Below are 25,406 nucleotides of genomic sequence, written 5' to 3'. Positions count from 1 at the left end.
CCTGGAAACTATACTGTTAAAAGCTCCCCCCAGGGGATTATAATATAGCCAAGGCTGAGAACCTCCTGACTGGGGTTGGGAATGAGGGATAGAGGAAGGCCTTAGGGCTGCCCTCACCTATGGAGAGAGTCTTTTGGAATCACAGATCTCAAGGCAGTCAAGGCAGAGGCACCAGAAGATTAGTGGCTTAGCGTGGCACTCTGTTTTCTTTCTGAGGCAGAAAGCAGAGAGGAAGGCCCACTACCACTGACGATAGAGGTGCAGTTTGGGAGAGGGTAATGCCTGCATCTTATATAAGGGCACTTATATATTGATATAAGATATATATATATATCTTTTACATGTATTTCCTCTGAATCTGGAAATATTTAAGACCAGGGAGGTTTAAAAAATAACACAGACTCCCACAGGTAATGTGTTAATGCCAGGAAAAGAATGTTGGTCGTTAGAGATTTAACAGCAGTAACAAAAGTTATGATTACTTGTTGTGTGCTTAACAAATTTCCCATGCATTTAAGGCTCGCAATAGTGCAATGATAAGGTAACTCTGATATACTGATGGTCACTATAAGTGACAGACTTGAGATTCAAATTGAGTCCTTCTGACTTCCAGGTTATCTTTTCATTAAATTGTGCTTATGTGTTTCATAAAACTGTCATATTTGTGAGAACAATTATGTATTGTTTTCTAATTTTGTTTGGTAGGGCTTCTGAAGACCTTAAGACTCATATGGTTGTGGCTAATACAATGGAAGACTTTCAGAAGATACTAGATTCTGGAAAGGTCAGAGAATTCTGAAAACTTTTCAGTATAAAAATATTTCAGTAAATTGTATTTTAAGGCTCATTGAATTTATGCATGGTATTAATACCTTTTTAAGCCAATCACATAAAAAGATAGTACATTACTCAACATTTATATATATGTATAAATATATAATCTAAATATATAGTCTTTGTTTTATATTTATATATGTCTTATATATAATATATAATCTAGTCTGTTTTATATTTATATATGTCATATATAGTGTGTGTGTGTATATATATATATAGTCTTTGTTTTCTACTGGCTCTTCTAAAGCATTACAACATTATACTGTTTTGGGGTAATACTTGTGAACTGATTATGTAAGTTTTTTTACCATGTTTGATATGCTACTTTCCAAAGAACATTAATTCTGTATGTCTCCTTATTTCTTCATTATTGAAAATCTCTGTTATTTCAGCTTCTTGTAAGTTCCTAAAGTAACCATTGTTCTAGCTTTAGAGCTGTCATATGCGGCTGCCTAAAACAAGGTGAAAAGTCAGTTTCTTTCCATTCTCTGACCGTTCACACTCAGCTCTCAATTGATTGAACTTTCTGCATAATGAAAAGAAAAGTGTTGCTTATTCTAAGCCTGTTTTTCATAATGTGGGGCTACCTGGCTCCTTAGAACTCCATAGGCTTTCCTAATTAGGTAGTTAATGGCTCTTTAAGATTTAATTGGTTTTATATATTGGGCATATGCAGTTGTTGTGAGCTGAAACTTTAAAGTTTCATAAAGAAGAATTTCAGATTTGCAGAGTTATTTAATTATTGGAATGAATCACTTATGGACTTTAGTATTCTGGTATACATGTTTGAATATACAGCCAATCCTGTGTCCTCAGGTTACAAGTGAGAAAACCAGGGGCCAGTGTCTAAATGAATACCCCAAACTATACAGAATTTAGATCACTCTTCTGACTAGGTTTAATGCATTATCCTCTGTATCTTTATGTTTTAAATTCATGCTGAGAATGAGCATGAATTTATGTAAAGCTTTAATTTTTATGGTCATAGCGTATTAATATGTCTCATTTCTTGAGCTGGGAAAATTAATCTCTCTGGCTTTCATTTTACTATTCTGTAAAATGAGTACAAAATAGATAATATCAAAATCCTCTTTAGATCTATAATTCTTCAGTATTTAGCCTTCTATCCTTATTGGGTTATTGCTTTTGTAATTTTTCACCTTTCTGGGTTCTGTAATTTTCCACTTGACTCAAACTTCCAATTTTTTTTTTTTTTTTTTTTTTTGGTACGAGGTCTTGCTTTGTTGCCCAGGCTAGAGTACAGTGGCGTGATCTTGGCTCACTGCAACCTCTGCCTCCCGAGTTCAAGCGATTCTCCTGCCTCAGCCTTCCACGTGGCTGGGATTTCAGGCGCCCACCACGACACCCAGCTAATTTTTGTATTTTTAGTAGAGACGGGGTTTTGCCATTTTGGCCAGGCTGGTCTTGAACTCTGACCTTAGGTGACCCACCTGCTGTGGCCTCCCAAAGTGCTGGGATTACAGGCGTGAGCCACTGTGCCTGGCCTCAAACTTCCTACTTTTAATAGAAGGCTAGACAGTGGGTAGCCATCTGTAGCACTGTGTTTTTTCTTTCACTCTAATTTATGATTTTCTTTGTTCTATTATGAATTTAAAATTTTCCTTTATTGTAGAAATACTGTAGTCATGTTTGCTAATACATTTTACTGAAGGAGCATAAGATACCTAGAAAACTAACGCTCCATCACCCTGCATTAATGTTCACCTAATGAATTACTTGTTTTTCTGTAATTTCCTAATCTCTATTCACTTCTGAGAGATGTCTTTTGAAACATGTTAAACCAAATCCCAAGTGCAAGGAAGGGTTTGCAGAAGGAACTCTTGAGTGTGGACTGTGTGGCTGGGAGTAGTTGATGAGAAGCTGCTGAGGAAGCTGGAAGCATGTTGCTATTACTGCCAACGTCTCTTGGGTCTCCACTTCCATAGATCTCTAGATTTTCAGCTGCTTTATACTGTATTTCTAATATGTGGATATTATTCACAGCTTTGCTATTCCCCTCATTAACTCTCCAGGAACATTTTGCAGGGCTACTATATAATTGTTATTGAAGACAAACCTGATTTTGAAATAGACATGCTTTAAAAATTAGCATTCACAACTAGGAGAAATTTTAATACTTGTTGGCTGGGCCCGGTGCCTCACGCCTGTAATCCCAGCACTTTGGGAGGACAAGGTGGGCAGACTGCTTGAGGCCAGGAGTTTGAGACCAGCCTGGCCAACATGGCAAAACCCCGTCTCTACTAAAATTACACAAATTAGCTGGGCATGGTGGCACACGCCTGTAATTCCAGCTATACTAGGAGGCTGGGGCACGAGAATTGCTTGAACCCAAGAGGCAGAGGTTGCAATGAGCCAAGATTGTGCCACTGTACTCCATCCTGGGTGACAGAGTAAGACTGTGTCTCAAAAAAATTTTTTTAATACTTGTCTAGTCTAACATCCACATTTTATTAAAAGAAGACCCAGAGCTAGAGATTTTCAAACACGTGGCAAATTTCAAAATTAAAATAAAATCCTAAGTATCTTGATTTGGCCTTTGTTTTATGTAGTCTAAGAAAGAAAAATTGAAAGGTTTTTTTTTTTTTTCCTTACACAAAATGATTTTCGGACTTTAAAAATGATCCGCTTACCTATATAACATGTTAGGAACATTGTGGCATAAAGTGAAATTTGCGTGATTGTTAATTGTTACTGTTAACAACACATTAAGAATCAGTTTGCTATTTTTGATGTTCCTTTTATCCTCCTGATAACTATTTAGATAGGTAGAGCAGGTGTAGTCCAGGTTTGAAATGAGGGAGATATAACTGGAGTTCAACTTCTTTTCAGCCACTATGATTTAGCCAGTTTATGGGGAGATTTGAGGGTACTGCAAAGATGTGTTTGTTGTGTCATGTGCTGTGAGCATGGGTTTTGGATAGTGGAAAAACATTCTTTCCTATCTTTTATAATTGAGCAAATTTCCTAGCAGGTTTGCAAAGGTACCATGGCCTGAAAAAAGGCTGGGAGACCTATCCTTTTTGCTTGCAAGTTTAATATAGAACTCAAATGTTCCTTCTACAGAATAGAATTGAAGGAGTTACAAATACTGAATGCTTTTCCTTTTCATAATTAGATTGTTCAGATTCCATTCTGTGGGGAAACTGACTGTGAGGACTGGATCAAAAAGACCACTGCCAGGTAAACCTAATTAACTCATAAAACTTTTGCAGTATTGCAATGGAAAGGAATAGCAATGTGCAGCATAAATGAGTGGAATTCTTATTTGTTATTAATTTCAGGGATCAAGATCTTGAACCTGGTGCTCCATCCATGGGAGCTAAAAGCCTTTGCATCCCCTTCAAACCACTCTGTGAACTGCAGCCTGGAGCCAAATGTGTCTGTGGCAAGAACCCTGCCAAGTACTACACCTTATTTGGTCGCAGCTACTGAGGGATGAACGAAACCCCCCTCTTCAACTCCTCTCACTTTTTAAAGCATTGATATTAGTATCTTCTCAGATACAGACCGTTTTATGATTTTTTAAAGAGTAAAAGTTCTAAAATGAAGTCACACAAGACAATTATTCTTATGCCTAAGTTAACAGTGGATAAAAGACTTTTCTGTAAACAACCCCAGTAATAAATATCATGAACTAATATGGTTTTTGCATTCATTTGTTTCTGAAAAACCTGCATTATGTACTATGAGGAAATTTCTACAAAGAGATGAAGACAGTTGAAAGCCAGATATCTGTTGTTGATCTAAGCACTCCCAACATGTCTCAGACCCTGAACCACCAGTTATACCCTATGTCGATAGGTCTTGAAGCACTTTCTTTCCATAGCTCCTAATACAGAATCTGAAATTGCCCTGAATCTTTCTGTTTAAAAAACAAAGCAAACCCACAAATGGAAAAAGCAACAATAATAAAGATTTCCCTTGAACTTCTGTCTTTCTCTAGTTACTATCAGGTCTTTGAAATAAGGGTTACAGTTTCTGTCGAAAGAGTGATAAGCCCTCCTCCCTTCTTTTTACTTTCTACTTTTCCTCACCCTTCTGCCCCCACCACACCACTGTTTTCACTGAGATCATGAAGGATACTCCTGAGCAAAGCTCATGTTGACTTCTTAGTTTCATGTCTTACCATATCACTCTGTTACATTTGATACTTTTTTAAAAAAATTATTCCTGTGACCTGCCCTCCCACATCTCTGACCCTTTTTAGTTCTATGTCTTTCACTGGCTTTTCTTCCTGGGTATGCTTCTTCGATATTGGTTTACTAAACTTCCATATTTGGCTGTCTTCGCATGCCTAATCAGCCTCATCTAATCCCACAGTTTTAAATAGCATTAATCGGCTAATGACTCCAATATTTTTATCTGTATGTCTGAGTTCTAGACCTTTTCCATCTGCATACTGAATTCTCTTGAGTGTCCCATCAGCCATTCAGGTCAACATGTCCCAAAAAGCTCATTTCGCCCTTTACCCCCAGACCTCCTCCTACAGTATTTCCTGCCTGGAAGATTAGCATTGCCAAAATGTTCGTCGTAACCCAAACCAGAAACCTGAGAGCCCCCCCTGGGCAGTCCCTCCAACACCATCATCCATATTCACTCGGCCAGCAAAACATGTTGCTATTACCTCTAATTCCTCTTGGGTATTCCCTTTCAAAAACCTGTGGATTGCCTGCAGGCCTTGGTACCTCTTGTGCTGATTACTGCAATGGACTCCAGTCATCTCCAGTCCAGTCCACATTTTCACAGTGTTGTTTTTCTTTTTCCTAACAGTTTATTAAGAATTTTTTCTTCCCCTTAACATCCCTTTGTGGTTCGCCATCACTTAAAAGATGAAATTTAAACTAGCCCATCTAGTTTCCTTTTCAATCCAGCAAAGTCCTTTGCAACCTAACCATTTGGGGTTTCCTGTAAACAACGTGGCTATTTCCTGCCTGTGCCCTTTGCTGGGAAAATGCCTTTCCTCCCTCATTTCTAGTCCACTTGGTCAATCTTTTACCAATATTTCCAGTCCGCTTGGTAAATCTCTTCCAATATGCTTTTACACTTCGTAGTGATAAATACACCAGTAAAGGAAAATGCATCAGAAAGGACTTGCATTTTGAGCTGTGCTTTGAAGGATGAGTACAATTTCAATAGGTAGAGGAAGGAGGAAGGACATTCCAGGTAGAGGGAACAAGAGATGGAAAAGAACAAAAGTACACACTGTATGAGAACACAAGAACTGTTCTTAACATTGGTAGGAAATTCTCAGTTGAAAGCAGACTAAATAGAGCATGCTTTCAAGACTCATGTCTTGAATATGTGCATTCATATACCTAAGTTAGTGAAATTGATTTCAATTGACTGAAATACATATAGTCACATTTTTATACTCAGAATCATAATTTTGTATTCATTTATGGCAGTTCAGAATGCTTTGCCTTCTATCCTTAGTGTCTACATAAACTGCCTAAGTTCAGTTATAAAATGGAGAAAAGTCTAACAGCTATCTCAGTTACTCTACCTCATAGAGGAAGGCAGTTAAAACAATGCCCAGCACATAATAAATAGCTGTTGTTGGTTATGACCATTATGTAGGGTCAACTGGAAGTTGCTTCTAATATATAATTCTATAGTAGTTACTTTAGCTGCTAATTGTTTTTCTGCAAACCAACATAAATGCTTTTAGGGGACAAGGCTTTTTTTTAACCAGTCCATGATAAAAGCCCAAAAAGTACATTAGAGATTATTCACATTTTTCCCTGTAGCCACTGGCCATTTTGGAGGAGGTGGCCATCTCTGGTGCAAAGACAAATCCTTAGTATTACGTTTTGAAACTTCAGATGAGTAACACTAACGACAGAAAAGCTTGAGGTTTGCTGCTTTAAAGGAAGTCACTATTTAAAGAAACTCTACATTAAGTACTTCTGTTAAGCAGGGAATCCTTTACCCAGAATGTACCTCTGGCACATTGGCCTTTTTTCATAAGTTGAGGTTCAGCTAAAATATCAAAATATTTTCTTGAGTGTCTGTGCTTTTCAAAAGAGCACATGAACCTGAAGGAAATGAACACGATTTTATTTGCAGGTGACGGCTGTAAAGTAGATGTATGACTGACAGTTTGTGATTATGTGCCTCGTGTTCATTGCAGCAAAAAGAAAGCAGGTCAAGGCATATTTACTACTGACTCCATTCACTGGGGCCAGTGTACGACATTACATCTTAGCAATTTCTAGTTCATCCATGAGAGTGTGTTTAATACAGTTTTTCATTATACCGGTAAATCACATGAATCCTTAATGAGAATTGGACAATAACGGTTGGCTTGCCAGTGAAGAGGATTTAAGTCTTGATAACAGCAGCATCAGAACATTCATAAAGCAAGCAAGGAGGAAGGCATTTTGACTGGAGATGGACAGATCACCCTATTTACGTCTGACTCTAGTTATTAATATTAGTTATCTGCCATATAACTGTGGTGTTCAGGGGTTGCCAGTACCATCAAAAAGTTGGGGGAAGTAGCTACCACTACCCTGTTATTTTCAAACATAAATTTGGTCCTTTGCTTGTCGCTTTTACTATGTCTAGAAAGTGCTAGCCATTTAACAAATTTGAGTGCCTGCTCTGTGCACAGTGCCAGAGGATACAGTAGTGAGTAAGGCGAAACATGATTTTTCTTTTTCTTGGCTGTGTCTCCTTGCAGTAGTTCTGTTTGAGATGCCAAATTAGGCAATCACTCAGAGGTGGAAAGTGAGATGGGGCACTGAATTGGGTTGAGTGTTGTCAGTAAGAGGCCATAGATTGGGTGACCCTGACTAAGAGGGTCTTATCTAATCATGAGATTATCCCCGTCACCAGTGGCAACACACTGAGAACTTTGTAGTTGAGATAATGCCTGGAAAATTACTCTGCCACACCATCAGGCTTAGAATAACAGGTAGAACCATATTCATCTTGTGGTCAGTAGGCAATTTTAACCCAATGTCTTTGTTCAATTTTACTGGAAAATTTATGAGTTTGGAACATCGAAAGTACTGAAATGATATAAAATATTTTATTAATATTTAAAAAGCATCATGTAATAAGGATATTTCAAAATACATTTGAAGTATGTCACCAAAACCAAATTTTATGATGAAATACCTGTTGATGAGGAGGTTGAGGGATACAGGAGCTGGTGATGATGATAATATCAGTATTTATATGTGGGTAAATATGTAATTGTACCATATTTCCCTCATTCATTCTCTCACTCTTCTAGACAATTATTTCATACCCTTTTCTCCTCAAATACGAATGCTTCCTTTTTTTGACTTTCAGTTGATTATCTTGATTTCTCTTTCACTGAGACGACAGAGGCAATAAGGATAGAACATCTGGGACCTCCCACCACATCTACCCACCTACCCATGTCCATACATTTCACTTTCTCTGCTGTTTCAGGTGAACTGTCTGTTCTCAGAGTGGATGCCAGCCCCTCCACATGTGCACTAAATCTCATCCCCTCTTGCCTTCTCAGTCGTGGCACATCAGTAATTCTCCCCTATGTATCATCAGGTTTTCTTTCTCTCCTGGTTCTTTCCATCAGCTTACAAACATGCTGTTATTTTTCCCAACCTAAAAATACCCTTTCTTGACTCCATATCCCTTTCAGTGTAGAGCAAAACTCATCGAAAGGATTATCCACACTTGCCAGCTCCAATTTCTCTTCTCCATTCTCTTGAGCCCCCGTCTCATTTACCCTCAGTACTCCCCAGAAACCACTCTTGTGAAGATCACCTATGGCCTCCATAAGGTGCAATCCCATCGGCATTTCCAGCCCTCATTTTGCTTGCCCTCTTAGCACTTGACTCAGCTGATTCTCCCTCCTCTTTGAAACACATTCTTCCTTGGCCTTCAAAACACTATACTCTCCTATTTTTTCCTTTTATCTCTCTAGTCCTTCCTTCTCACCTCTTCATATTTTCTTCTCTTCACATTTTCTTGGTGGCCTCATCCAGTCTCATGGCTTTTAATGTTACAAATTATCAACTCCTGAGTTCACCCTCCCCTGAACTCCAGGGTCATTCAACTCCCAACTAGCTTCCAACTTGGATAGCTAATAAATACCCCAAATTTAACATCATTTCCACCCCTCGCCGCATGCTGCTCCTATAACAGTCAACTTCGTCTTACCTTCATCTCAGTTGCAACATCACTCTTCCAGGTCAAAACCCTAGTGCCATCTTTGTTGTTGTTGTTGTTTTGGTGACAGAGTCTTACTCTGTTGCCGCCAGGCTGGAGTGCAGTGGTGTGATCTTGGCTCACTGCAACCTCCATCTTCCGAATTCAATCAATTCTTGTGCCTCAGCCTCCCGAGTAGCTGGGACTACAGGGGTACCACCATGCCTGGCTAATTTTTCCATTTTTTGTAGAGATAGGGGTTTCACCATGTTGCCCAGGCTGGTCTCGAACTCCCGGGTTCAAGCAATCCATCCACCTCGACCTCCCAAAGTGCTGAGATTACAGGCATGTGCTACCGTGCCCAGCCCCAGTGCCGTCTTGACTGTTGCCTCTCTCCTACCTTATGTTTAATTACTCAGCACATGCTGTTGACTCTAATTTCAAAATCTCCTGGATACCAGCCAGCTTCATGTGTGTGTGACCTGAGCAGTTGCACCAGGCTCTGTGCTTGGTTTAGTGCTCTGCTGTTGCTGTCTTGAAATTATTAATAATTTAAAAAAGAGTATGGTAGAATACATATAACATTTACTATCGTAACCATTTTTAAGTGTACAGTTCAGTAGTGTTAAGTATATCCACATAGTTGTGCAACCAGTCTCATCTTTTTTTATCCTTGCAAAACCAAAACTCTGTACCCGTTAAACAACTGCCCCGTGTCACTTTCCCTTCAGCCCCTGGCAACCATCATTCTCCCTTCCATTTTTGTGAATTTGAACTTGACTGTAGATACCTCATATAAGTGGACTCATACAATATTCATCTTTTTGTGGCTGGTTTATTCCACCTAGCAAATGTCCTCAAGGTTTATCTATGTTTTAGCACATATTGGAATTTTCTTCCTTTTAAGGTGGAATAATATGTCCTTGTATGTATATAGACCCCATTAAAAAAATTCTTTCATCTGTTGATGGACACTTGGATTGCTTCTGCTTTTTGGCAGTTGTGAACGATGCTATGAACGTGGGGTACACATACCTCTTCAGGACCCTGCTGTCAAATCTTTTCAAGTTTTTATACCCAGAAGTGGAATTGCTGGATCATATGGCAATTCTATTTTTAAGTTTTAGAGAACTGCTATATTGTTTTCCATAGTGGTTGCATTGTTTTATTTATTATTTATTTTAAGAGAAATCACTCAGACTGCATCCTCTCCCTCTTACTCTCTCAGAGGAAGAGAAGAACAATCATCAATGGCAAATAGCAGTTGCAGTGAAGCAACGCCAAGAACCAACTTCATGCTCAGGAGAGAATACTGAACCTCCTCCTTGTGGATTCCAGGGCTGCGCCATTTAAAAACTCTTCTTCTTCCTTTTCTTTGGGGGGTCAGGGGATAAAGTCTTTCTCTGTCACCCAGGCTGGAGTTTACTGGCACAATCATAGCTCACTGCAGCTTCAAACTTTTGGGCTCAAGCAATCCTTCCGTCTACTTGTCTCCCAAGTAACTGGGACAACAGGGAGTGTGCCACCATGCCTGGCTAATTTAAAAAAATTTTTTGTAGATGCAGACCCTTGCTATGTTGCCCAGGCTGATCTTGAATTCTGGTCCTCAAGCGATCTTCCCACTTTGGTCTCCCAAAATGTTGGGGTTACAGATGCACACCATCACGCCTGGCTTAAAAATTCTTGATAATTGGCTGGGCATGGTGGCTTACACCTGTAGTCGCAGCACTTTGAGAGGCCAAGGCAGGCAGATCACTTGAGGCCAGGAGTTCCAGACCAGCCTGGGCAACATGGTGAAACCCTGTGTCTGCTAAAAATACAAAAATTAGCTGGGCGTGGTGGCTCATGCCTGTAGTCCCAGCTACTTGGGAGGCTGAGGCACAAGAATCACTTGAAACCAGGAGGTAGAGGTTGCAGTGAGCAGAGATTGTTCCACTGCACTCCAGACTGGGCGATAGAGCATGACTATCTCAAGAAAATAAAACATTCTTGATAATTTTTGAACAATGGAACCTGCTTTTTCGTTTTGCAGTAGAACCCATGAATTATCTAGCCAGTCCTGCCTGGGTGTTTCCACTTTACACCTAGTCTAAACCACAATCTCCTCTAGATTATTGCAGTAGCCTCCTAACTGGTCTCTCTGGTTTCATGTAATCTCAAACACATCCAGTGATTCCTTTAAAACATATACAGGACCTCCTCATTCTTCTGCTCAATATTCTCCCATCTCCGGGCCCCACATGATCTGCCCCTGCTCCATCACTTCTCTGGCTTCATCTCCTCTTTCTCATCCCCGCCATTACTCCTCTCCAGCCCTGCTAACCTCTTTGGTGTCCCTTGAATTCCCATGCTCATTGTTCCTTCTGCCCAGAAAGATCTTCCTTCAGATGTCTGTGTGGTTTAGTTTCTTACCTCTTTCACATCTTTATTCAAAGAACATCTTAGTAAATTCTTCCCTGACCATTTTATTTAAAATTTATTTAAAATTCTTCTCTGACCACTTTATTTAAAATTACAATCCATCCCTATCTCTTTCCCCTGCTTTATGTGTCTTCATCATACTTATCACCATTTAATATTCAATACATTTCATAACTTATTTTATTAATCATTTATCTCCCCCCACCAATCACTAGAATACAAGCTTCATAAGGGCAGAGATTTTTGCCTGTTTTGTTGACTGCTGTCTCTCTGGAGCCTAGAACTCTGTCCAGCATGTCGGCACTCAGTAAGTATTTGTGGCATGAATGGATGAAAGAGCTAGTCTTAGAGCAATAATTTTCACAATATGGTTGTATTGGAAGTCTAACTGTCAGAATAGTAACTGAATTGGAGATAATTTATGAGATACTATGGAAGCTGTTAGGGCTACTGTCTAAATTATCAGGTTTTAGTCAAAGTCAGACTATTAGCCAGCGTTCTCCAGAGAAAGAGAACCAATGAGAATGTGTATGCATGGTTATATATATATATATATAATATTATATATATATATATAAAAAACTCTATGTATATTTTTATACTATATAAAACATCTCTATATGTAGTTTTATATATATATAACATCTCTATATATAGTTGTATATATATACATCTCTCTATATATATATATATCTGTGTCATATATATATATTATATATGTCTTCAGCTCTTCCAGTTTAAAGGTTTCCTGAATATGAGGAATATTTCTTTTGTCTTACAGAGAATGTTTGGAAGTAGGGTGACCCCTCGAATATTCCGTACTTCACACAGTAAATGACATTCAGAACTGCACACCAGGTGGACAAGATGTAATTGCTTATGTCAAATGACTTGCTTCACCTGAGCTGTTGCTGCACACATGGAGCATGGAAGCTGGAAAGGCCACCGCCACTGATGAGCTTCTACATTACTCAAGGACACAGAAGCTCTTGATGTCTCTAATTAAACACACACATACACAAACAAAACAGTCTCTCAAATCCATATCTGAAGCCAGTGTCTTGTATTTCCATAAATCCTGGTTCACGTGACATCTCTTGCTTAATTGCCCTTTAAACTGTTTTATGGCTTTATAGCAACCTATAAAAGGTGATTTCCAAATATGACAAGCGCCGGAGGGCTGAAGGGAAGAGTTACCCAGGAGTTGTAATCACTGAATCTATAGCTGCTCCCCTAGCAGCTCAGCCTTCCCAAGAAAGGGAGAGGAACTGCCAGGTCACCGAGCCGCCATGGGGCGATACTCCGGAAGAAGCTTCCGTTTAATCCTCATGTGCGTCGTTAGCATCCTCCTCTTTGTGATGGAACTAGTGATCGCTTACGTTGGCAACTCCCTCTCCTTGGCCTCCGATGCTTTTGCCGTCCTTTCCCACTTGGTGTCCATGATCATAGGTTTTTTTGGTGTAAGGGCCAGCAACATACAACAGCACAAGAAGAGCACTTACGGCTTTCTTCGGGCAGATGTTGTGGGAGCATTTGGGAACACCATTTTTGCGGTGGCACTGATGTTCAGCATCCTGGTTGAAGCCATCAAAAGGTACATCAATCCCCAGAAGACAGAGGAGCCGATACTGGTTCTCAGTGCTGGAATTATTGGTCTGTTCTTCAATGTTCTTAACTATGTCATCTTCTTGGACTGCTGTTACTGCGCAGCACCCAAGCCCCAGGGAGACATGGAAGCAGGTAAATAGCTACTCAGAGGGTGGCAGTAAATTTGGTGAGAGTCCTGGCAGGTGCTGTCTGAGGGGGCCTTTGTGGTGCTATCCAAAGGGGCCTGAGTCTTTGGGTCAGCCTCTTGTCTCTGTGATTTTACAATCGACCTTTCTCAGAAGAGTTGCCTTTAGTTTGAGGTTCTTTGTGAGTAGGGTAGCAGCAGGTTGCTTCAATGTTGGCAGCATTTCTTGAATTTTTACTCAGGGAATGAAAAAGTGTCTTCAGGCAGGCAGAGAGAAAGTAAAGGCACTAATCGTAGCCACAGAGAGAGCAATTGGAAAGACGGTGGATGTGGCAGTCTCCTTTAAGTGATTTACTGTTGTTTACCCATATGTGACATGGCTATGTTTGAATTTTAAAAAAATTTAATGTCTTCATAAAATATGTTTAAAAGTACTGGGCTACATAACCAACTTACAAAGAGCACAGTATCAGATAATCAGGTACGCTGATTAACTGTTACGAATATATTTGAGGAATGTTATGTAAAATGGAGAGAGAAAAAATAAAGAAGATAGTCCAGTAAATGTGGCTAGTTTTTGAAAGGAAAATTTGCACTTATTTATTGCACACATCTGTTCTGTTTGAGAAACAGGACAATTTACATGTGAATCTTTAGGAGAGACTTAAGTGTGAGTACCAAACTTACTGGATTATCTGTCAAAAGAATGGAATTAAATCTTGGAAGAGAACAATATATCTAAAAGATGCTTATTTTTTTTAGATGGAATCATGTTTCTTTAATTTATTGCCACAAGAGGTGTTTGTAAGTACCTATGTATCAGAAAGTTCTTACAGAAGAGAAATTTTCAGTGTTTCTTTTATAAAAGAAGTCGTATAGCATGAATAGATTCAAATTATGGTTCTAGCACAGGGCAATAGTCAAGTTACTTCACCTAGCCTGTTTCCCTATCTGTAATATGGAGTTAATAAGGACTGAGAGAAATGCTAAGTAACTTATTTAGTATTTAGTAGGCACTTGATAAATATAAATTATTTTCTAAATCACAATGCAAGCCTTTAAACTACATGGCAATCCAGTATTTAATTCTAATAGCTCATATGAATCTTTAAGAATTTCAAATATTTCCTTATTTGATGCTGAAGAGTTTTCTCTCAGTAGCTGGGCCATTATATAACTGAGTCTGGGGACCTCAGAGGCCAAGTTGCATTTTTCATTTGATTCCCTGTCTTTGCTACCATTATAAATTATGTCAGTTGGAGCTGGTCCTTTATCCTACCTCTGTGTCAATTTTCCTATTGGTAGAACATATGTTATGAGAGTATCTGTAGGATGTGGTAAACATAAAAATAAATTAGAAACTACAGTCTAGATTTTTATTTGAGTTAATGAATCACTGAATTGGGGCCTCATCTTTTGTAAAGGAAAATTCATTGTTAACTTGAGACCCTATGCTATGGCTATGTCAATCATCATGTGAAAATTACTACTAGAGCTTCCAGATCATGAAATTCACATATTTGATATAAGACAAATATGTATTTTTTATTGCTAGGTATAAATTTAAGGCAAGAGAGATGATTTCAAATGATTAGTGTTGACATTACCATTATATTTTTGATTGTCACATAACAGTTCTGATTTTGCCTTTATTCTTGACATACAATATTTACCTGCATATAACAAAAGCAATTTAGGTAAACAGTCTGACTCTGACCAGTATGAAACTTGGTACATACCATAGTTCTATTTTTATAAAATTGAATTATTACTGGATAGGTCTTAGTTAAGCTTTTGTTTGGGAAGTGGTATTTTCCAATGTGTATGTTTATGCTGAGATAACAACAAGAGGCTTAAGACAAATGTTTCACTCCAACCATATGGGTTTCTTTTTTTTCTTTTCTTCTTTTTAATTTTTATTTTTAGTAGAGACAGGGTTTCACCATGTTGGCCAGGCTGGTCTCGAACTCTTGAGCTCAAGTGATCCACCTGCTTGGCCTCCCAAAGCACTGGGATTATAGGTGTGTGCCACAGTGTCTGGTCCAGCCATGTGGGTTTCTGCTGGCTTAATTCTAGAGTGTCTAGCTTCTTTTGAAGTATTTGATGCTATATAGTGTTCTACTTTAAATAAGTGATAGGTACAATATACATGTGACTCACGCTTTAAGATCCATGTTCTATGTTACCATTATTATTTTGGCAGCTTTTAGTGTTGTTAAATTCTTCTATTAGAAATTTTAGGCTGTACCAGCAGCTCATGCTTGTAATCCTAGACTTGAGGAGACTGAGGCAGGAGGATCACTTGAACCCAGAAGTTTGAGGCTGCAGTGAGTTGTGATCACACCACTGCACTTCAGCCAGGGTGACAGAGTGAGACCCTGTCACTAAAAAAGAAGAAAAAGAAAAAGAAATTTTAGTGTTTAAACTTGCCAAGTTCCTTTACGATAGCTGTTTGGCTTGTTAGCATTTACGTCTACAGTTATGTATTTATCACCTTTTCTGAACCATACATTTTGGTATTCTTCCCATCATCTAAATTAGTTTAAAGAAAAGAATAAATATTGCATCAGATGAACCTCATAAGTTGACATTAACCTGATATCAATTGGCTCACATTTTAAGAACAAATATGATTAATCCATCCATATTTATAAAAGGAGTTATAAACCATGAGAGTGAAAGACTCTTGATTTCAAAAGATTCAACCTAAACTTAGGATAAAGAATTTCTCTAAGTCTAGAATCCTAGCTTATAGCACATGGCAGTGCCTATAAAACAACTGCTGGTACCGCCTGGCTTCATGATCAGAATCCAGTAATGTATCACTCCTTTCGTGGAATCTCTAACTAGAGTTTTTTGCTTAACAAGCCTTCGGTCTCCCCCAGGTTCTGTGGATCTTTTACTTGTTCTGCTTATCTATCTGGTGTAGAAATTGAATTCATAATATTTGATGTTTGAGATCATGAAAAGTAAAAAAAATCAAGACCACTAACTTTAAATTAAATATAATAGAACAAACTTTATATATAGGTAAGACTTTAAATATCCCTGGGATGCATGAAAAAAGTTATACTGGAGAATCAGACATACAGAACCAGAAAAATTTTAAAACCTGGGAGAAAAGAATGCCTGAAAGATTTAGCCGAGATGAGAAAACTTGAAAGTCTTAGATCCAGATCTAGCTGGTGGGAGGCCACCCCTGACTCTAAAAGTTGTGAGGAAGTTCAGGTGATGGTAGAGCCAGTATTTTTGGCTAAAGTGCGAGGCAAACTGAAAAAAGTAAAAAATACAAGCATTAAATAAAAGACAAACAAATAAAATAGGGTTAAAGTCCACAATGGTCGATGGCTTTGTGTGTGCATATGTTTCAGGGAAGGGAATAGGGGAAAGGTTGAAGGGGTGAAAATAACATGTAGGTGCAGATCGCAGGAGATACTTGTCACGAGCCAGTATCTTTCTCTAGGCTTAGGGACTCAATTTGTTACGTTTATACTTTTTCCTATTCCTTGCTTACTTTATTTGATTTTCCTTGATTTTCTTGTTATCCTTCATGTTGAAGTCTTATTTTTAGTTATTTTTTCAGACCTGAGTTTTCTTTAGAATCAAGCTACTAAAACCCTCCATGCCCTTGCCTTGTACTGTATGAATAACCTTGCTGTACAGTGGCCTTTATTTTAAGCTAAAGGTAATCTTGTACAGCTTGCTTTTCTAGTAGGATGGCTTCTGCTCTATTTTGCATCTTTTTCTGTCTGGGATAGATCGGGCCTGCCATTTATATCATTTACAAATGATACATTTATATCTGAAATATCTGTTAATTATTTTAAAGTTTTCTTAAAAAAAAAACAAACAAAATGCCTTTCCTTTGAATTTAAGTTTTGTTTTTTTTTTTTTTTTTTTTGAGATACAGTCTCACTCTGTTGCCCAGGCTAGAGTGCAATGGTGTGCTCTTGGCTCACTGCAACCTCCGCCTCCTGGGTTCAAGCAATTCTCGTGCCTCGGACTCCCAAGTAACTGGGATTACAGGCATGCGCCACTATGCCCAACTAATTTTTGTATTTTTAGTAGAAATGGGGTTTCACCATGTTGGCCAGGCTGGTCTCGAACTCCTGGCCTCAAGTGATCCTCCCGCCTCAGCCTCCCAAAGTGCTGGGATTACAGGTGTGAACCACTGTACCCGGCTAAGTTTTGTTTTGATTCCAAATTGTGTTTGCTTTCCCTCTCTCTCCCTCTCTTTCTCATAATCACGGTTCTGGCATTATGTTTCTCCAACCAACTCGCTAGAGGCAGTGACAGCACAGCAACCAGCAAAGTGTATTGTTGCAGAAGGTTTTAACATACTGCTGATTAGTTGCTCATAGCAAGCTTCTAGTTAAGACTCAGTACTATAGCCTGACAGGGGCTTTTCACGTGGACAGTCCTGTAGACGCTGAAACAAGTCAGGTTTCTTTTTGTCATGAAGGAAATTTTATTCAGTGACAAGCAGAGTAGGCAAGGCCAAGAATTTTAGGAGAGGCAAAGGGGAATTTGCTGTCTCTCTGCCAGTAGCAAATACTATGGAGTAAATAAAATTTGAGGCCGGGTGCGGTGGCTCACACCTGTAATCCCAGCACTTTAGGAGGCCGAGGTGGGCGGATCATGAGGTCAGGAGATCAAGACCATCCTCGCTAACACGGTGAAACCCTGTCTCTACTAAATATACAAAAAATTAGCCGGGCGTGGTGGTGGTCGCCTGTAGTCCCAGCTACTCAGGAAGCTGAGGCAGGAGAATGGCGTGAACCCGGGAGGCGGAACTTGCAGTGAGCCGAGATTGGGCCACTGCACTCCAGCCCAGGCAACAGAGCAAGACTCCGTCTCAAAAATAAATAAAATAAAATAAAATAATAAAATTTGAGAAACTGCATAACTGAAGGTAGCTTTTCTTTCTTTCTTTTTTTTTTTTTTTTTGAGACAGAGTCTCGCTCTGTCACCCAGGCTGGAGTGCAGTGGCACAATCTCCGGCTCACTACAACCTCTGCCTCCCTAGTCCAAGTGATTCTCCTGCCTCAGTCTCCCGAGTAGCTGGGGTTACAGGCATGTGCCACCACACCTGGCTCATTTTTTGTATTTTTAGTAGAGACAGCGTTTCACCGTGTTAGCCAGGATGGTCTCGATCTCTGACCTCATGATCTGCCCTCCTCGGCCTCCCAAAGTGCTGGGATTACAGGCATGAGCCACTGCACCCGGCCTGAAGGTAGCTTTTCAAACTAGAAAAGGGAAGGTTTTCTAGGCATAGGTTACCTGAGTTCCCTTTCTAGATCAGAGGCAGAATGGTAATGATTGGGAATTTGTGATAATTATTAAATAATTTAAAGAAACATGATGCTTAATTCCCACAAGCTTTACTTTGCATTTTGTCTATATCTGACAGCAACCATTGTTTGCCAAGCACCATCACAGCTGTTGATCAATTAACTTCCACATGAGGATTCGGTGATAAGAATGCACACACCACAGATCACAGTATCTGTCCCACGGTAGAGGCCTAATAAATTCCCTCACCGCTCTTTTGCTACGTTCCTGACAGCTTGCCTAACCTCTCATTTCTCTTGTTGCCCCGTGAAGGGGTCTGGATCAGTTATGGGGAGTAAATAAGAAAGATTAAAGGAAGATAGAAAAATAGGTGCTATTTCACATTTGTGAAACCAAATTCAACTGAAGAAAAAAAAGAAGCTAAAGAGACCATCTCTTTGTTCTTAGTAAGTTTTTTTTCCCAATGTGCAGAGGCTGCTATGACTGATATCAGGTAAATTTTAATGAAAAATGAGTTTATGTTGACATCTGTGCATTGTCAGTCTTTGTCAGAGTATAGAGAGAATACTTACAGCATCATATCACATACATTTGAAGAACTGCATGTTTTACAAAATAATTAGCTAGAGAGAATACTTGCTATTTATTTCCATTGTTTAGACAAGGAAAACAGGTTCAGAGACAAATCCACAATCATACAGCTAGTTAATAGTAGGGTACAAAGAAATTAAAACTTTGAGTCCAGGCCCTTAATTAAAGACTCGACTCTACTTGGCTCCCCTCAGAGAGGAAAACAGTTATGGACTGTGGAAAGTTATTTGGCAATAATCACAAAAGGGCATATTAAAATGTGCAAATGAACATACCATAAATTGAATCCTAATTCTAGTAGCTAGATGACCTCCAAAAAGTTACTTAAACTTCCTAAACCTCAGTTTCTTCATCTATAAAGCTGGTAATATCTGTCTCTTAGAGATATTGCAAGAATGAAATTATATTATTTGTGTAAAGTGCTCAACACAGTACTTGGAATACACTGAACACTCGATAAATGGTAACATTGGTGGTGGTGGTGGTGGCTGGTAGTGATTGTCCAAGGGCTGAAGGGACGAGGAACAAATGAAATATTAGTAAGGTCCCTCGGCAGACAAGGTCTTTGCTCTATTTCACATCCACAAACTGGCAGCCCACCTTATCCTTGCCAAGACTGTTGTTATTGTTAATCATATATATGGTTACAGCAGATCCACCACTATTTCTACAAACCATACAAAACATGTGTTGTTTTGATGATGGGTTAGTGGCATCTCTTGTGGGATGAACCAGAAGGACCATAGACCAGCAACAAAAATACATATTTCAGCTGGGCACAATGCTCATGCCTGTAATCCCAGCACTTTGGGAGGCCGAGACAGGAGGATAGCTTGGACCCAGGAGTTTGAGGTTGCAAAGAACTATGATAGCATGCCATTACACTCCAGCCTGGGTGGCAGACCAAGTCCCTGTTTCTTTTCTTTTCTTTTCTTTTTTCTTTTCTTTTCTTTTTTGAGATGGAGTCTCGCTCTGTCGCCCAGGCTGGAGTGCAGTGGTGCCATCTTGGCTCACTGCAAGCTCCACCTCCTGGGTTCACGCCATTCTCCTGCCTCAGCCTCCCGAGTAGCTGGGACTACAGGCACCCGCCACCACACTCGGCTAATTTTTTTTGTATTTTTAGTAGAGACGAAGTTTGACCAGGTTAGCCAGGATGGTCTCGATCTCCTGACCTCGTGATCTGCCCGCCTCGGCTTCCCAAAGTGCTGGGATTATAGGCGTGAGCCACTGTGCCCGGCCCCCAAGTCCCTGTTTCTAAAAGTAAATAAATAACTACACAATAAATTAACTTAAAAAAAGAAAAATACATGTTCTGGAACGTCCTTCCTCATCCACTGGTTCTGACACTGGAAAAGATACTTAACCACTTTGAGCCTCATCTTAGGTATCATTACACCTACTTTAAAGAATCACTCTACAGCCAGGGGCGGTGGCTCACATCTGTAATCCCAGCACTTTGGGAGGCCGAGGTCGGTTGATTACTTGAGCCCAGGAGTTTGAGACCAGCCTCGGCAACATAGCAAGGCCTCACCTCTACAAAAATAAGAAAAATTATTTTCTTATTTTTGTGGTGGTGCATGCCTATAGTACCTTATTATGTGGTGGTGCATGCCTATAGTTCCAGCCACTTGGGAAGCTGAGGTGGGAGGATCACCTAAGCCTGAGGACAGATGCACCTTCTTATCAAGGCTGCAGTGAGTCATAAGAATCTGTTTTTCTTTTGACAAATAACAACACCTTCATGATGTGTTTTATTTATTTATTTATTTATTTATTTATTTTTGAGATGGAGTTTTGCTCTTGTCACCTAGGTTGGAGTACAATGGCATGATCTCAGCTCACTGCAACCTCTGCCTCCCAGGTTCAAACCATTCTCCTGCCTCAGCCTTCTGAGTAGCTGGGATTACAGGCGCCCGCCACCACGCCTGGCTAATTTTTGTGTTTTTTAGTAGAGATGGGGTTTCATGTTGGCTAGGCTGGTCTCAAACTCATGACCTCAGGTGATCCACCCGTCTCGGCCTCCCAAAGTACCGGGATCACAGGCATGAGCCAACACGCCCAGCCTATGTGTTATTTATTTATTTATTTATTTATTTACTTACTTATTTTTAGACAGAGTCTCGTTCTGTTACCCAGGCTGGAGTGCAGTGGCGCGATCTTGGCTCACTGTAAGCTCTGCCTCCCGGGTTCACACCATTCTCCTGCCTCAGCCTCCCAAGTAGCTGGGACTACAGGCGCCCGCCACCATGCCTGGCTAATTTTTTGTATTTTTAGTAGAGATGGGGTTTCACTGTGTTAGCCAGGATGGTCTCGATCTCCTGACCTCGTGATCCACCCACCTCAGCCTCCCAAAGTGCTGGGATTACAGGCGTGAGCCACCACGCCCGGCCAAATTTTTAAGAAGGCTCTTGTAAATGTTAGCTTCCCCATCTTTCAGTGCTCAAGATGGCATTTTGTAGCAGGCCATTACTTGTACTTTTAAAACTATATATTTTAAATTGCTTTAATGGTAATACAACGTCAACGTGTAGCTCGTTGAAATAATGCAAATGTGGCTCATATACTAGACTGTAATTTCCAAGTTGCAGATGAAGAAACTGAGGCACCAACTGTTTTATGGCTAACCCAAAGTTGATGTTAGAACTGGACTTTGTATTACTGCACCTCTCTTCTGTCAACAGATGCTTTGCCTCTTGAACATTTTCCTGCAGTCCTGTCTAGTGAATAATGATACTCCCCATTTTCTTTGCTGAGAAGCTTAATTTTTCAGGAAGGTAGGGTGAAAGTAAGCTTATTATTTTGATTTTCTTATTGGCCAGCTGTTTACAAGATGTAGACATTATATTTGTAATTTTTTGCCTCTTTCTTGTTCTTTTGATGGAGACGATAGTCATTGTGGCTTTTTGAAAACATTGTGTACAACTGTCTCTGATGATTATGAAATATACCAATTTTTCATCTTTTAAATTTTTTTATTTTTATTTATTTATTTTTGAGATGGAGTTTCACTCTTATTGGTTGCCCAGGCTTGAGTGCAATGGCGCGATCTTGGCTCGCTGCATCCACTGCCCCCTGGGTTCAAGTGATTCTCCTGCCTTGGCCTCCCAAGTAGCTGGGATTACAGGCGTGATTACAGGTGTGAGCCACCACACCCGGCCTCATCTTTTTTTAATGAGAGGCAATAATATCTGGAGATTCCTTATCCTTAGAATGTCTTCCATAGTCCATGTCCTGATATATATTGTTTACACCTGAATAGGTGCCTTTAGAGAATTTTGAGGAGGTAATTTTTTTTTGAGACAGGATCTTGCTCTGTCACCCAGGCCAGAGTGCAGTGGCATGACCGCAGCTCACAGCAGCCTCAACCTCCCAGGCTCAAGCGATCCTCCCATCTTAAGTAGCCTCTTAAGTAGCCAAGACCACAGGTGGCTGCCAACCATACCCGACCAATTTTTTTCATTTTTTTGTAGAGATGGGGGTCTTACCATATTGCCCAAGCTGATCTCAAACTCCTGCCCTCAAGCAATCCTTCCACCTTGGCCTCCCAAAATCCTAGGATCACAGGCATGAGCCACTGTACCCTGAGGATGTGGTTTTTGATAAAGTGAACCTATGCTCTTGTTCTTCATCTGCCATGACATCTTTAAAAATGTATCAGCTTAATAGGAAATAAAATAAACATGATCCTTACATCAGGCCAATGGGAGGTAGGGGCTGGCTCCTTACAGAGGAACAGCAGAGAAGTCAGGTTGAAGGGGCAACTGGCTGAATGGACCATCTGTTTTCTGTCGAATTCTTTACCTGAAGAAATTCTCTTAAGGTCATGAAGGAGAGGAAAGAGGAGAACTAGCAACTAGCTCCACACATGCTGACCAGAGCCAATTGAGCACATTGTTGGGACTTTTGGGGGCCAATAAACAACTTCATTCATAAATCTGGAACTACTTGAGAAATAAGGAATAAAAGTCCAATAGCAATGAAAACAGTAGCTCAGTGTTTGTTTGGTAAAAGCTGTTTTGGAGAGTGTAGCTTGGATATCACAATTGGCTTCCTAATACTAATTCTGTGGAGTAAACTCACCTATCCTCTTACACGCAGAGCACAATAACTGGAAGAGCAGGGGTGGGCCCAGGAGCAGAGAGAATGTGCATTCTCAGTGGGCAGGCAGTTGGAAGGAGGAAGCCCAGGAAGGGCTGAGCCAGGCTTAATCCATTTCTTCAACCTAACCCACCAGTGAGAGAAGACCCTTCCACCCTTGGAGTGACTACTTATATGGGGATTGGGGAGGGAATGGAGGCTACACTGGTGGTTGTCTCATGGAAACACAAGACAAGAGGAATGGCAGTCTCCCCCAGCCCTCTCCAGATTTATGTTCCCTTCACTCCTGGCTCCCCTGGAAGGACTAGATGAACAGTTTATCAGGACTGTACTGCTGCATTTCCATAAAGCTTGTACTCCCAATATCAACCACTGCTTCCTTTGGATTTCATCCTTTGGAATAGGTTTGGCAATTTAGATACCCTCAATGACCGAAATGGGTTAGAAGAGTAAGTATACTAGTTAAATTAACTCTGAGGCCCCCAAATGTTCAATATTGCTCATTGGCAATTATATAGTGACATAAAGTGATAGTATCAAGATATGCTAACAATTCAATGTCAGCAATATAAAAATGCCCCAAATTTTAGCAATATGAATCCCTTCCTAATATCAAATTATAACAGAAAATTAAATTTCAAAATTAAATATCTTTGAACTTATGCATTAATAGCCAAAGAAATCAAAACCACTGGTTATTAATCTAAAGGCAAGACCAAAGGCAAGTAAAACCATAAAACCCCCAAGCTTCCTCTTTTGGGCACAGTCTCAGTTTGAGTATAGTTTCATGCCTGGTGGAGTTGGAGTTCCTTCAGCAGTTTTAGTCTGGATTGTTTTCCACTAGAATGGATGCCATTCCTTCAGGGCATCCAAAGTTGCATAAGTTTAGCACCAAGACTTTCAGGTTCTCCACCTTTTAAAGATCTTCTCTTTGTCTTTGATGTTCTTTAGTTTCGTAATCATATTTCCATATGTGGACTCTTTTTAAAAAAATCCCATCTGGGGATTAAATCTAAGCATTTATGTCTTTCATAAATTCCAGAAGATTTTTCAAACATCTCTTCTAGTTTTGGCTTTCCCCTGTTCCTTGTACTTTCTCCTTCTGCAATGCTAATTAGATAATATTTCATCTTATTCTGTCCTCCATGTTTTGTAACTTCTTTTTTCACATTTTGCTATCTTTTTTGTTGTTCTGTGTTGCATTCTACATGGTTTTTCAGATTTACCTTCATTTATTTCTAGTTTTTGCTTTTTAACTTCGGTTCTCATTAACCTGCCCATTCAGTTTTTTAAAATTTTATTTTGAAATAACTTTATATTCTCAGTAAGTTACAAAAATAGTACATAGAGGTCTCATGTACCCTTTGTCAAGTTTTCCCCAATGGAATGATAGTACAATTTCCAAACCAAGAAATTTACATTCATACAATGAGTTATGTAATTCTATGAGATGTTTGTCACAAGTGTAGTTCTGTATAGCCATCACCAAAATCATCATTACAAAAATATCCCTCATGGTACCCCTTAGTAGTCATAGCCATCCTTCCTACCTTTACTCCCTATCTCTATGCCCTGGAAACTAATAATCTGTTTTCCATCTTTATAATATTTTATTTCAAGAATGTTAAATAAATGGAATCATACATATGTGACCTTTGAAATGGGCTTTTTTTCTTTCAGCATAATGCTCTTAAGATTAATCCAACTTGTTGCATGTATCAGTTGTTGTTTTTTATTGCTAAAAAGGATTCCATGGTATGGATATAGTTAGATATGTGTTTTAGCCACTCTGCCAATTTTGTCTTTTAAGTGGTGTGTTTAGACCATTTACATTTACGCAATTATTGAAGGTTGGGGCTTGAGACTGCTATTTTACTTTTCATTTTCTGTTTGTTCCTTCTATTTTTTATATCTCTATTTTCTGTTTCCTGGCTTCTGTGAACATTATTTAGAGTTTCATTTTGATTTCCCTGTAGTGCTTTTGAGTATGTCTTTACAGAGCTTTGTTAGTAGTTGCTCTAGGTATTAGATTGCACATACATAACTTATCACTGGCTAATGCTGTCAATACTTTGCTGGTTTGAATAAAATGTAGAAACCTTACCTCCATTTATCTTTTCCTATTTATAATTGTTATACTTACACAGGTCCCTGAGACTTATTTTATTCTATTTTCTCTCTGTTGTTCAGATAGAATACTTTCTTTCCTCTGTCTTCCCCATTTCTGCTACTGGGCCCATCCATTTTTTTTTTTTTTTTTTTTTTTTTTTTT

General features: G+C 39.5%; 2 protein-coding genes and 1 non-coding gene across 4 annotated transcripts in view; 2 read left to right on the top strand and 1 right to left on the bottom strand.

The window, feature by feature from the left end:
• The window catches only part of EPRS1 (glutamyl-prolyl-tRNA synthetase 1), an 80,731-nt gene extending 76,235 nt beyond the window's left edge, over nucleotides 1-4,496 (top strand). For both annotated transcript variants that reach the window (XM_032137656.2, XM_032137655.2), the window contains 3 exons: nucleotides 706-784; nucleotides 3,974-4,038; nucleotides 4,140-4,496. In XM_032137656.2, coding sequence (XP_031993547.1) covers nucleotides 706-784; nucleotides 3,974-4,038; nucleotides 4,140-4,290 — 295 coding nt within the window. In that variant the 3' untranslated portion in view covers nucleotides 4,291-4,496. The remainder of the gene's footprint in view (nucleotides 1-705; nucleotides 785-3,973; nucleotides 4,039-4,139) is intronic.
• Nucleotides 4,497-10,190: 5,694 nt separating this feature from the next.
• Nucleotides 10,191-10,400, bottom strand: LOC116458191 (small nucleolar RNA U3). The gene has a single exon (XR_004245247.1). It is a non-coding gene; the product is annotated as a small nucleolar RNA U3 (small nucleolar RNA).
• A 2,230-nt stretch (nucleotides 10,401-12,630) lies between these two features.
• SLC30A10 (solute carrier family 30 member 10) overlaps nucleotides 12,631-25,406 on the top strand; it is a 52,022-nt gene continuing 39,246 nt past the window's right edge. Inside the window, exon 1 of the mRNA XM_032137098.2 lies at nucleotides 12,631-13,161. Coding sequence (XP_031992989.1) covers nucleotides 12,711-13,161 — 451 coding nt within the window. The 5' untranslated portion in view covers nucleotides 12,631-12,710. The remainder of the gene's footprint in view (nucleotides 13,162-25,406) is intronic.

The sequence above is a fragment of the Hylobates moloch genome, unplaced genomic scaffold (assembly GCF_009828535.3).
Source record: "Hylobates moloch isolate HMO894 unplaced genomic scaffold, HMol_V3 SCAFFOLD_18, whole genome shotgun sequence".
Classification (NCBI taxonomy): domain Eukaryota; kingdom Metazoa; phylum Chordata; class Mammalia; order Primates; family Hylobatidae; genus Hylobates; species Hylobates moloch.
The sequence above is the reverse complement of the archived record's forward strand: the minus strand, read 5'-3'. Positions and strand labels throughout refer to the sequence as shown.